At 35.5% G+C, this 12,895-nt stretch overlaps 1 protein-coding gene across 1 annotated transcript; it reads left to right on the top strand.

The window, feature by feature from the left end:
* The first annotated feature begins 8,328 nt into the window (after positions 1-8,328).
* On the top strand, positions 8,329-10,115 carry LOC100812521 (uncharacterized). The gene is made up of 3 exons (XM_041014671.1): positions 8,329-8,366; positions 8,468-9,282; positions 9,358-10,115. The coding sequence occupies exons 1-3, from the start codon at positions 8,329-8,331 to the stop codon at positions 10,113-10,115; spliced, it is 1,611 nt and encodes a 536-aa protein (XP_040870605.1).
* Positions 10,116-12,895: the final 2,780 nt, after the last annotated feature.

The following is a 12,895-nucleotide window of genomic DNA, read 5'->3' on the forward strand; positions in this document are numbered from 1 at the left end:
ACAAATGGTAGTATTTTTTTTGGTCCTTAATGTAAGAAACATATGATCACTTTTAAATGTATTAATTGCTAAATTTCTTTTATACCCTAAAAAAAAAGAACATGGGGGAAGGGAGATAGAAAAAAAAAAAGAACAGTGTTGTGCTAGCATTGCTTATCCTGATAATGATTGCCTCCTAATTAGTGCACTGCTTATATCTTGGTCACAGATTTCTCCCTACTAGTGCATTATCCTTCAAGGTGGTTGTTTATATAATAAGTCTAAGTAACATGAGAATTGACATGAATAAAGGAAGACTTGTGTTATGCTAAACCTTTTCCCATTAATGAGGTATAGGAGGCAAGCCAAACTAAATTACACCAAGGAAATATTAGCAAATGCTAAAGCAAATGATTTCTCAACAAATATTGAAACATTATTGATTCAAATCGATATAAACACTATAAATATTAATTTGAAAAAATATTAGTCAATAAGGAACTATACCAATTGTTGTTCAACAGCTTAAGCCTTTGAAAATATATCAAGTCAACTACAAAGGCAAGTTTCGACAATATTATTTTCCTTTTGAGGCTCTAAAAGCGAATTTTCCTTCTTGTTCCTCAAGATAAAGACTTGAATGTGACAATGACATTGGATACCAAGTATGACTTTTGTATTCCTTCACATACATTGGAAGCAGGATGAAAAATCCTCACCTGTTATCACAACATCTGTAAGATGTTGACCATGAATCAAACTGCCATATCGAGGCCCAGGATGCTCCCTCCCATACCCATATAAAGGCAATGGAGGCATCAGTGGCCAATACTTTTCATCCTGTTAGCCATCACGTAAGATGACAAATATAGTGTCAGTAAAATGTTTAATTATGAGAGAGCGAAAGATATATGTAATCAGAGAAATAGATTTATCAAAGAGAAAGATAAAATTACAAATATAACTACAATTGAAGAGCTCAATGATAAGATTCAGCAGAATGAGACATGCTAGCAATACACTTTTTAACATACTCTTGTGATCACACTTTTTATTATTGGTTGGAATTTATTGAAAATCACAATAATTTATGGGTTCCACTTCTCATTCAATGAACTTCATAACTGATTTCGCAGTTTCCAATAATTTAGAGCAATAGTAGAGAGTGTGTTGCTGGCACTCCTCTTAGCAGAATACATAATCCAGTGATAATTAACTAGAGTCATAGATATTAAGTCCAATTGTCCGAATTCTCCCACTCAATGCCAAGTGTGCAATGTAGATGTACATTAGCTTCCAGAATATCCTATGATGGATACTCATGTTTCCAACAGTTATACATTATACAAAAATCTGGCTGTTATAAAGAAATTCAGCAAGCCAGAAAATTGACTTTGGACAACATCTAAGTTTATTATCATCTAGGTACAATAACTTTTGTCAAAAAGATAGATCAAGCAATATTCTACTCTTTAAAGCTCAATTAGGAATTGTCATTTTGTACAACAGCATATAGTCTGAACAGCAGCCCTACCCAGATATTATTTCATAGAATCAATTTGATCACCTAGAACTCAGTCCTTGGTGCTCTTCGCCAATCCTACCTTATTGGTCTCTCACTAGCATTTTAAAGAATTGTTTTTTATTCTTCATGTTCCAAGCTTGATCAAAACTCTTGTATTAAATTGAAATATATGCCCATCATGGTAGTAAGTATCTTATGATTTGTGATATGAATTGTATGATACGATACAATTCAAGTTGTTGTTGATATGAATTGTGGTGTGTTGCATTTTTGGGCATGAATCGCTTGTATTGGAGGTGAATCACAATTTCCAGACACCATGGCTGGCAAAGCGGGACACACATAGAAAATGGATTGGGTCATGTGCGACCTGAGCTTGTTTGCTAATTTTTATAGATCTTATAAATTATATAAAAGCTAAACCTTGGAAAATGTTTATATTTTATATTAAAATGGTCTTATTTTAAAGAAGAGGAAACAAAATTATGGAGCTAAGATCAGAGGAACTATACTTATTATTGCTAGCTGCTAAATTGCAATTAGTTACTAATTGGTGCTTAGATACAAACTTTGCATTTGTACTGCAATTTCTTCTGATTTCATGACTAACATATGACTGTCAATTACTTCCATTTGTGTTACTAATCACTTCCATTTGTCAAGGACTTAATATGTTATGATATGATTTTGTGTATAATCATTTAGTTAGCATTTATTTAATTCTGACTTCTTGTGTATAATGATCTTTTCCTTTCTTTCTGTGTGTTGCAGTTCTTTGTTGGTGGCAATTGGAAGTGTGTAAGTGTCTCACCCGAAATTCTTTTGCTTTTTATACCCCTTCTATTTTTGATTGGTGAAAGGGGTTGTATGTTCATTATTAGCATGTAATTTAATGCCTCGTGTAGCTGATTTAATATTTTAATTTACACATAAACTTCTTTTTCATGAGTGATCCATGTTTGAAGTTACATTGGTTATTGAGTGCCTATAACAATCCTTTTCCTTTACTTGGATTTGGAACTGACATCAAGGCCTATCACTATGAGACGGTGGGTAGAGTTAAAAAGGGAATGATTTAAGGCCTTACATGGGTGCATCATGACAAAAGATAGCAGGGAAATTAATGAAAATGTCACACACAATACAGGCTAAGTGGCTAGAATGGAGAAAGACATTGGGGGGTTATTTGTGATCGCAAAGTACCTAATAAGCTAAAAGGAAAATGTTATCGTATCGTTCTATTACTAGCTGTACTCTATCATAATGAATGCTATATTTTAAAGGGATAATGAGAGAAAAAAGTGAGTAAAAAAAATGAGTATGCTAACATGGATGTGTGATTAGACAAGAAAAGATGGGATATGGAATGATTGTATATAAAGAGATATTGGTGTGACACCTGTTGAGAAAAAGATAACTGAAAATTGATTAAGGTTATTTGAACATGTGCAAAGAAGGCTATTGAAGCAAATGATGAGGAGAGTAAATCACACAATTTTTAGCTCTGTCAAAAGGGTAGACGGAGACCAAGAAGAATATTAAAAAAATTATTAAAAGAATGTCAAAGTGAATAATATTTATAAGAATTTGGTTTTTAATTGAGTTCAATGGTGTCATGTGATTCATGTAATGGATGCCACCTAGTGAGATAAGGCTATTGTTGTTGTAAAATTCTCTCATTTAGCAGCTCTTTAGTAATTTTTGAAATGTAAAGTCTCCATCTTAACTCTTGAACATATATTTTAGCTGATAAGCCTTTGTAAACTTGTTTCCTTAAGTATTGAACAAATATATTTTTCCTGTTATTTCATCTGTCTCAATTCAACTCAGCCCTCCAGTTTGTGAGCTCCACGTGAATGACCTGTAATTAGTCTTTAAGGGCTCAACTGACAAAACATCTTAATTAAGCACTTATTCAATAAACTGATAACATGAAAGCTTATCCATAAGCTTAGTTGTGAACCTTATTGAATAAAAATATCTTATACGAATGTCATAAGCCATTTTGACTAGTTCAAATAAGCTCTTCCAAATCTCACCTTCTAACTTCCTGTAGCAAAAGTACTGTAGAGTTTGCTTGAACCCTTTTTTCCATCCATCTCTCCCTTCCCAAACCTAAAATTTTAGTGGAGCAACCTTTTCCTATTTCTTTGGAAGGAAGCTTTGGTAATGTCATAATCATAACTTTTTCTTGTTATCTGACTGACAAACAACTCTTCTGCATTAGAGAATCATAACTCACTACAGGCTTTCTGACTCTTGATATTTTTTACAAAAAACTTCATTTAGAAGTTTTCTGGCCGTAATATTTGACTCCATTGTTCAATGTTTAAACACCAAATTATCACCGCAGTCCTCTATGTTGGTTCAACACCAAATTATCACCGGTTCTACCGATTCTCACTTTGACTAATAATATCCGTTTTTTTATATATAGATCAAACAAATTTATGTAATATTAATTGATTGGTGATTTAATTAGTTAGAATAAAGTGATGAAGTGGCAACAGCATGCAGGGGACTAGTTTTTGCAGACGAAAATTGAAGAAGCTGGGCACTCGTTTGGTTTCTTCTTGGTCTTCTTGTTCCTCTTTCACCATATCCATATGTTTCTCACTCTCTGATTTGTTCCTATTCCTTTTCTTATATCTCAATTATTGACTGCAAATCTGCATTGCCACTTGACCGTGCCATCATGCACGTGCATACGTCCACTTCTGTTCAATGTCCTTTTCACCTTCACTCATATTCATTGAATATATTGTTGTTATAAAATGTAGTTGCTACTAGGCATAAATTTCAAGTATAGGTGCTTCAGCAACCTCAACCTTATGTATATGATTAATGTCAGTAGCTATTCTCTTTGTTTTGTTATCTAGTCACCAGTCATGGGTGTTGCTTAAAATTTTTATATATAGTCATAGCTAGGCATAATTTATATGTAGAATTTAATACAATATAAATAATTACAGTCGTCTTAATTTATTTTTTAACTTTATGAGGTATAATTAACGATTAGAGTTTACAACCCCAATAATTACAGTAGCTATTCTGGCCGTAATATTTTTATCTTGTTTTCTAATCCTTTTAATTTTTGTGAGAAGTACAGATGTTGTTGTTGCACCTCCCTTTGTGTACATCGATCAGGTGAAAAACTCAATTTCAGATAGGATTGAAACTTCTGCCCAGAATTCTTGGGTGGGAAAAGGTGGGGCTTTCACGGGAGAAATCAGGTTAGCTTGCCTTTTCCTGTTAAGTTTCACAATTCACATGTCAATCGATCCTGGGACTTCTGTTTTCTTTATGGAGAATGTTAGGCTTGTTGGTTGGTGATGACAGATATAACACATTTTTCTCTTCTCTTCTTATTTCTTTCTTTTGTATAAAAATTGTAATTTTTTTATATAAATTGCGTTACTATAAAAAATAGTTATATACATTACACTGATTACTGTACCAATCCACTAAAATTATATAAAGATCTAGCAACAAGAGACTTGAGTATTTTATATTAAATTCAAATTTCAATACTACGTTTATGAGGAAAAAAAATAATCTTGGACCTCCATCAAGTCACCTTTTCCTCTCCCATATACAAAAGGAAAAATGGATTATTCCTTCAATTTTTATTTGCATGATAATGGACTATAAGTCTTGGTTGTACATGGAGTTTGAAGCAGCCAATACAGCACCTCCTATTCCAGATCCATCTTTAGTATGCTCTATCACCACATTACAGAATGACTTTTCTGTTCCTAGCAGCTCTATGACTGAATCTTGCAAATAAGCCCTGTATTGAGGATAATTTTCATATAATACATTCGCTAAGCCTAAGATCACTAGCTAATTAAGAGTTGTCAGCCATGGTTCGTCTTTACATTATTGCCTTCTTCTCATTCTCCAGTTTTTGGTGCAGATGATTTATGAAATAAAAGAGTAAGCTGATCAAGAAAAAACATATTTTTCATTTGCTCCATCTGCTGGCCTTCTTTTTCCATCAGCAGGTCCAAATCTTCAAAATGAACAAGCTTATCTTGGATATTTTTCATCTACAAAACAGAATATCCAGTATTTAGCAAATATTTTCAAACTTTGTAAATGCAGATACCATCAAATCAAACCTTGACATATGACAGACCTAAACTTCTATAATCTCATAAATTGCTTTTTCCACATCTAACTCTTCCTTCTCAAGCTGTATGTTTGCATGCAATCGAGATCCTTGAAATGAATCTGAAGTATTACCATCGTTAGACGTGATACCAACATCTGCATAAAACATAAAGCCACAATTCTACTAAGGAAATTGAGTTCAAAAATTAATTTCTACACTTTAAACTCGTGGAATCATAGAGAACATATATTAATTACATATAAAAAAAGATGGAAAAAAGAGAAGAAACTAACAGCTAAATTTTTCTATTAGAGTGTAATGTTCTTCTGTAGTTATTCCAAAAGTCAACCATTGAAAAGAGGAAATGACAAATTATTCCAACGATTTTTACTAAAGATCAGTTGCAATGCTACATTTAGAAATTATTCCAATCAAACACACAACACAATGAAGATTGGTCCATCCATTCCCAGATAAATCACATTAAGACAGATGACAGATTAATTCATTCAGAAGCCTACAATCTTAGCCTGTGTTAATTATCATTCTCACCTTGCAGCAATGTATTCCTTGGAAACGACCGATAATTTATTTTAGTTGCTTTGTAAACCTCAGACAGAGTTGTCAATGCAGCTTGAGCAGCAGCTTGTGCAACCTCTGACCCAGCCAAAGCAGACAGGAAAGCAGCCTGCGAGAATTTGAATAAAAAGTGTCAACATATTATATATATTATATTAATAACAATACAAAGGCTTTTGAAGAGATCATTCTTCATTGGGCAGTTCAGCTATCCCGAACCATGTTAAAAATTTAATCATGACCTCAGTATACTACTTTTACATACTAGTATTTCACATCAACGAAGTTTCAAAGCCTTCACACAAATGAACCAATGAATGACTTTTTCTTTCACTTAAATTGGATTCAACCTGAAGAGAAACGACCCAATGGAAACAAAACACAAAATGAAAATTAATTATAGGGTGGGTATTATATGCATTTTTTTAGCAGATACAATAAAACACATTGCTCTTGTTTGACAATAATATGATCACAACTCTGCATCATCTTAAAAATCTGGTCCACAAGGAGTATGCTTTTAAATAAAATATATTTTGAATAATTATTTTTAAAATTACTGTTGAAAGAGTCAGTTTTACATTTGCAATATCAAATAACAAAATGGTGCTTATTTATATAATAACAAAATGATGACTTTCCTTCTTCCCTTGTTTTGATTATAATATGTATCTTAACTTCTCTATATATTTTCATTATAATATGTATCTTAACTTCTATATAAAGATAGCAACTGGATAAAGCTCAATAAAAAATGATGCATTGTTATTTCACTTAAAATAAACCTCTTTACTGGTTGTACTATTTTATAAACCTCAAACATGATGCATTGTTATTTGAGTATGATTGATCCAGCTGATAGTTTCCCCCATTGATGGTACAGATTATATGTCCTCATTACGACATTTGTGTTAGTGTTTTCCCTGTAACTGCATCCCCGCACTCGTTGTCGTTGACACTGAGCATCTTTCAAGGTATGTCTCTATTTTTAAAAAGTGGTATGATTGTAACATGTCGTTGTTCAAATATCGGTATTATTTCATGTTACTAGTTAGTTGCATTATGAGTGAACCTTAGTTGCCCGTTTGAGATTCGATACATTGATTAATACGGATAGTTTGAATTAATCGATGTATTGATTCTTGAATTGTCCGTTTGGACAGTTTGGGATGACATATTTTTATAGTTGAATCATACGTAGAGGTAAATTATCTTTTGAATGATTTGAAGAAATTTCGGTATACTGCATTTGACATTGTTCTTCGGGTGCATATTTGATCGCGGTGATTGTTCACACATTCACCGCTTTCATCTTGTGTACTTGAAGACCAATGCGAAATGCTGCCGAAATTTTATCAAATCACTCGAAAGAGATTTTACTTGTACGTTTGATTCAACTATAAAAAATGTCTTCCTGAATGGGATAGGGCCACACCTTCAATGCAAAAAAGTGAGTTTAGCATGCATCACATATAACTTATTGATTGTCATGAATAGCAAAGACGAAACATGGATCGAAGTTGGATGAAAGCAAAACGCATCAGTGATGAGTATGAGAATGGGGTGGAACAATTTCTACAGTTTACGCAACTTAATGCTGAAAGTTTGAGGGGCAATTATTTTTGCCCATGTGTTAAATGTCTTAATGGTAGACGACAGTCAGTTGATGAAATCCGATCACATCTGATATGTTATGGCATCATTCCGAATTACACAAAATGGATATGGCATGGGGAATCAGCCGACATTCCAACTGTTTCTCAGTCTCAGGCGGTTCACGAAGACAGCGGAGAGCGTATAGAGGAAATGATCTGTGATCTTGGACAAGAGACTTTTGAGCAAGCGCATGCACCTCTGTATGATACAATAGAACGTGATTCCAACACGCCATTGTATCAGGGGTGCACATCTTTCACGCGGTTGTCAGCAGTGTTAGCTTTGGTAAACTTGAAGGCAAGATTTGGGTGGAGTGATAAAAGCTTCACTGAATTGCTGGTCTTATTGAAGAACATGCTTCCTGAACAAAACACTTTGCCGAAAAATCACTACGAGGCCAAAAAGATTTTGTGTCCAGTGGGAATGGAGTAAAAGAAGATCCATGCATGCCCTAATGATTGCATATTGTATAGAAATGAGTATGCAGAACTACGACAATGCCCCACGTGTGGGGTATCACGATACAAAGTGCAACATGATGAATTAACTGATGATGCAAGAACCAAAAATTGTCGTCCTGCCAAGGTGTGCTGGTATCTTCCAATAATACCAAGGTTTAAGCGATTGTTTGCTAATGCACATGATGCAAAAAACCTTTCATGGCATTCGGATGACCGAAAATCTGATGGATTACTGCGACATCCTGCCGACTCGCCACAGTGGAAGACAATTGATCGTTTGTATCCAGAGTTTGGGGATGAGCCAAGGAACCTAAGGCTTGATCTTGCTTCTGATGGAATGAATCCTTATGGTAGCTTAAGCAGCAACCACAGTTCGTGGCCTGTTTTACTGATGATTTACAACCTTCCCCCATGGTTGTGCATTTTGCGTAAATACATTATCTTGTGTATGATGATCGCGGGTCCAAGGCAGCCAGGGAATGATATTGATGTGTATCTTACGCCATTAATCGAAGACTTGAAACAATTGTGGGAAGAAGGGGTAGATGTGTGGGATGCAAATGTGCAGCAGACGTTCAGGTTACGCACAATGGTGTTTTGTACTATTAATGATTTTCCAGCATATGGAAATTTAAGTGGATACAGTGTGAAAGGGCATCATGCATGTCCTATCTGTGAGAAAAACACAAGCTTCATCCAACTCAAGCATGGAAAGAAAACAGTATATACCAGACACCGAAGATTTCTAAAAGCTTTTCACCCTTATCGACGATTGAAAAAAGCTTTTAATGGAAGTCAGGAGAATGAAGGCCCCCCGAAAGCATTAACTGGAAACCAAGTTCATGATCGCGTAAAGGACATTGAAACTGCGTTTGGCAAGTCCCAGAAGAAGACATCATCTCCCAACAACATGTGGAAGAAGCGCTCAATATTCTTTGATCTTCCATACTGGTCTGATCTATATGTGCGTCACTGTCTAGATGTTATGCATGTGGAGAAAAATGTGTCTGATAGTTTAATTGGTACTCTTCTTAACATTAAAGGGAAGACAAAGGATGGTTTGAAATGTCGTCAAGACTTGGTTGACATGGGAATACGAGAGCAGTTGCATCCCATATCACAAGGTCGACGAACATATTTACCCCCAGCATGCCACACACTGTCAACAGCAGAGAAGAAAAGTTTTTGTCAATGTCTGCGGAATGTCAAAGTTCCACAAGGATACTCTTCAAATATCAAGAGCCTTATTGCCCTCAATGATCTTAAGTTGATTGGCTTGAAGTCTTATGATTGCCATGTCTTAATGCAACAATTATTGCCTGTTGCGATTCGCGGCATCTTGCCTGACAAAGTTAGAGTTGCCATAACCCGTTTGTGCTTTCTTTTTAATGCCATATGTAGTAAAGTCATTAATCCTCATCAATTGGATGACTTGGAGAATGAGGCTGCCATTGTCATTTGTCAGTTAGAGATGTATTTCCCACCATCATTTTTTGACATCATGGTTCACCTAATTGTTCATCTTGTGAGGGAAATTCGGTTGTGTGGTCCGGTTTTTTTGCGGTGGATGTATCCAATTGAACGCTACATGAAAGTGTTGAAGGGATATACCAAAAATCAATACCGACCAGAAGCTTCCATTGTAGAAAGGTATGTTGCTGAAGAAGCTATTGAGTTTTGTTCACAGTACATGGAAACAGTTGAAGCTGTGGGGGTACCGAAAATTCGTCATGACCAGACACGAGGAGGTCAAGGGACACGAGCCTTCAATGTTGTTACCATGAGTCGACAAGATGTGTGATGTGCCATCATTTTCTTCTATTTTCTAAACCCTTTTGGCACCATTTTAATTATTGATTGGTCTTAATTGTCAATTAATTAGGCAGTTTTATTATTTGGGCTCATTTAGCTAATTTGATGTTTTTAATCTAATTTCAGGAATTAATGAAACATTGGGCTTAATCCGGATTTTGGTTGTGGACTTGAAGAGGGCAAATAAAGCAGCGCTTACCTTAGTTAATTTCTAATTAGGAAATTTCGCAATTTTATTTTATGTTGTTCAGTGTTTATTTCGTTTTGGGCCAGAGTATCATAATAGGGCCCAGTGACTTTGAGTGACTCTTTTTAAATAGCTGCCTTGGGATTCGTGCAGGGCATTCTATTCTGCTATGCTATTTTCATTATTCAGAGCTTTGGTTTTAGGTTTTCACGTTTTTCTGTGCCCTTGTTACAGTTTTCGTTCTTAATGCAAATTTCCGTTTTCTGCTTCTAATTACGATTTCATTCTTGCTTCTTCTTCTACTTTCATTTACGTTTCTGTTCATTTACGTTCTTGTTCATTTACGTTTCTGCTTCATGTTTCATTTGCGTTTTCTGTTTGAATCCATGGAAGGCTAGATTTTCTGGTGTTGTTTCCTTTTGAGGACGAAGCCCAACTCTCTTTGAGGTTTTGTTTGTAATGTGGTTTCCTGGCAGTTTTCCCTTCACCAGTTATCCCAATTTCGTGAATATTAATCAGTGCACGCTTCGTGTTCGATTAATTGCCTCTGAGCCTAACTTGCGTTCATGCTTAATGGACGAAGGGCTAACTGGTGTATGTGGTGCCTAATCACGTATTGAAAACCCTAAGTTGATTTTCGCTTAGTAAATTGAAATAGGGTTGGATTAAGTGGTTGACTGTTAGGGACAAATTCTCCATAACCCAGGATAAGAGAGTGGCTTCTGAATCAGAGGAAACAACCCGTTTTTAATATTAGTAGTTTCGTATTCCATTTTATTTGTTCTGCTCTTTAATTACCAAACAACCAAACCCCCTCCCCCCATCGTTATTGTTACTGCAAGTATATTATGAACATTTGGCTTGTCACTGCTCGTTGGGAAACGACCTAGGATCACTTCCTAGTTACTGCATTTTCATGTTTATTTGATTCGGGTACGGCCTCGATCAAATTTGGCGCCGTTGCCGGGGAGCAGTGTCCAAAGGTTCATAATAGCTAGCTAGTGTTGTGTGTTTAATCCTTTCGTGTTTTATGTTTAATTGTTAGTATTGTGTTAGTATGTGTCACAAGCGCATTTGTATATCTTGAATAACACACAGGAGGTCGTTCCATACATACAAACTCACAAACAATATTTGACATCTATTAACCCAAAATTGAACATGATGAAATTGTTGCAAGAGCATAATAGAACTTTCATGAACTGGTTTATAGAAACAATTATGACTGATGACAATGCTTCCAAAACATTAAGATTGTTGGCTATTGGTCTGAATTTAAATGTCCCTACTTGGCAGGGGTATGACATAAACAATTATTCGTTCCATACAAAGTCACAAGATGATAAAAGTAGTGTGCAGAATAGTGGGGTGATTGTGGAGGCTCATTCTGAGCACTTTTCTAGAGCATCTGATAACAACCCAATTGAAGCCTCAATGCCTTATTTCGGAGTTATTGAAGAAATCTGGGAGCTTGATTATAATCAATTTAGAGTGCCAGTATTTAAATGTAAATGGGTTAATGGAAATACCGGTGTTCATAAAGATGAAATGGGATTCACTTTAGTAGACCTTAACAAGGTAGGTTACAAGGAGGAACCATTCATTATGGCAGAACAAGCTAGACAAGTGTTTTACATCCAAGATCCAAATAATCGTAGATTATCAGTGGTTCTACAAGGAAGGCCAATTGGTGTTAGGGAACAAATTCATGATGCATCCCTTGACATTTGTGAGACTCCTCGTTTTTGCACAAAAATGCCTTCAATATGTGAACAAGTAGAGGTGGATGACATACATGCGATTCGTCATGATCATGCTGAAGGTTTATGGGAGAAAATTGCTCCTTAACCGCCTTGTATCAATGTAATGTTACAATATTATTTTATTTGTTATTGAGTTATATGTAATGTTCATATTTATTTTGTGTTGCGTACATGCTATTTTTAATCCTACCATATTAATCTAAATTTGTTTCATTTGGACAGCATCATGGTGACACCGCCAAGGTCCCCTCCGCAGTCAGATGGTAATTCGGAGCCACAACCTAAGAAGACACGACAAAGCACACGTCTTAGAAGGTTGACTTTAAGAAGTTTAGATCAGCCTAGACCAATAGTTAATGTGGATCCTGCAACTGGAAGAGCATCAGGCCCAGAGAAGCAAAAGTTCCACAGTTTTTTAGGGGTTGTAGCTCAAGAAAAGATCCCCATTGTCCACAGCAATTGGAAAAATGTGCCAAAAACGCTTAAGGACATGGTATGGGGGGACATTTTGGTAAGTCACGTTAACAGTTTGATGTATTGAAACATTGAGTTTATTTTCAAAAAAATGTTTACATGCACTAAAATTGAAATGATGAATATGTAATGCAGGCTAAATTTGATATCCCAGAAGCTGAAAAGGCCAAGAAAAAAGTAATGTCCACGGTGGGCACTAGATGGAGGCAATTTAAGTCTTCGCTAACCACTAAATTTGTCTATGTTGACACACAAGCCGGACAGGAAGAAAATCCTTCAGTAAAATATGGTATGGATAAACAAACTTGGGACGAATTTGTTGCAAGTCGCAAGACCCCGGATTGG

This window comes from Glycine max, chromosome 4, assembly GCF_000004515.6.
Source record: "Glycine max cultivar Williams 82 chromosome 4, Glycine_max_v4.0, whole genome shotgun sequence".
Taxonomy (NCBI): Eukaryota; Viridiplantae; Streptophyta; class Magnoliopsida; order Fabales; family Fabaceae; genus Glycine; species Glycine max.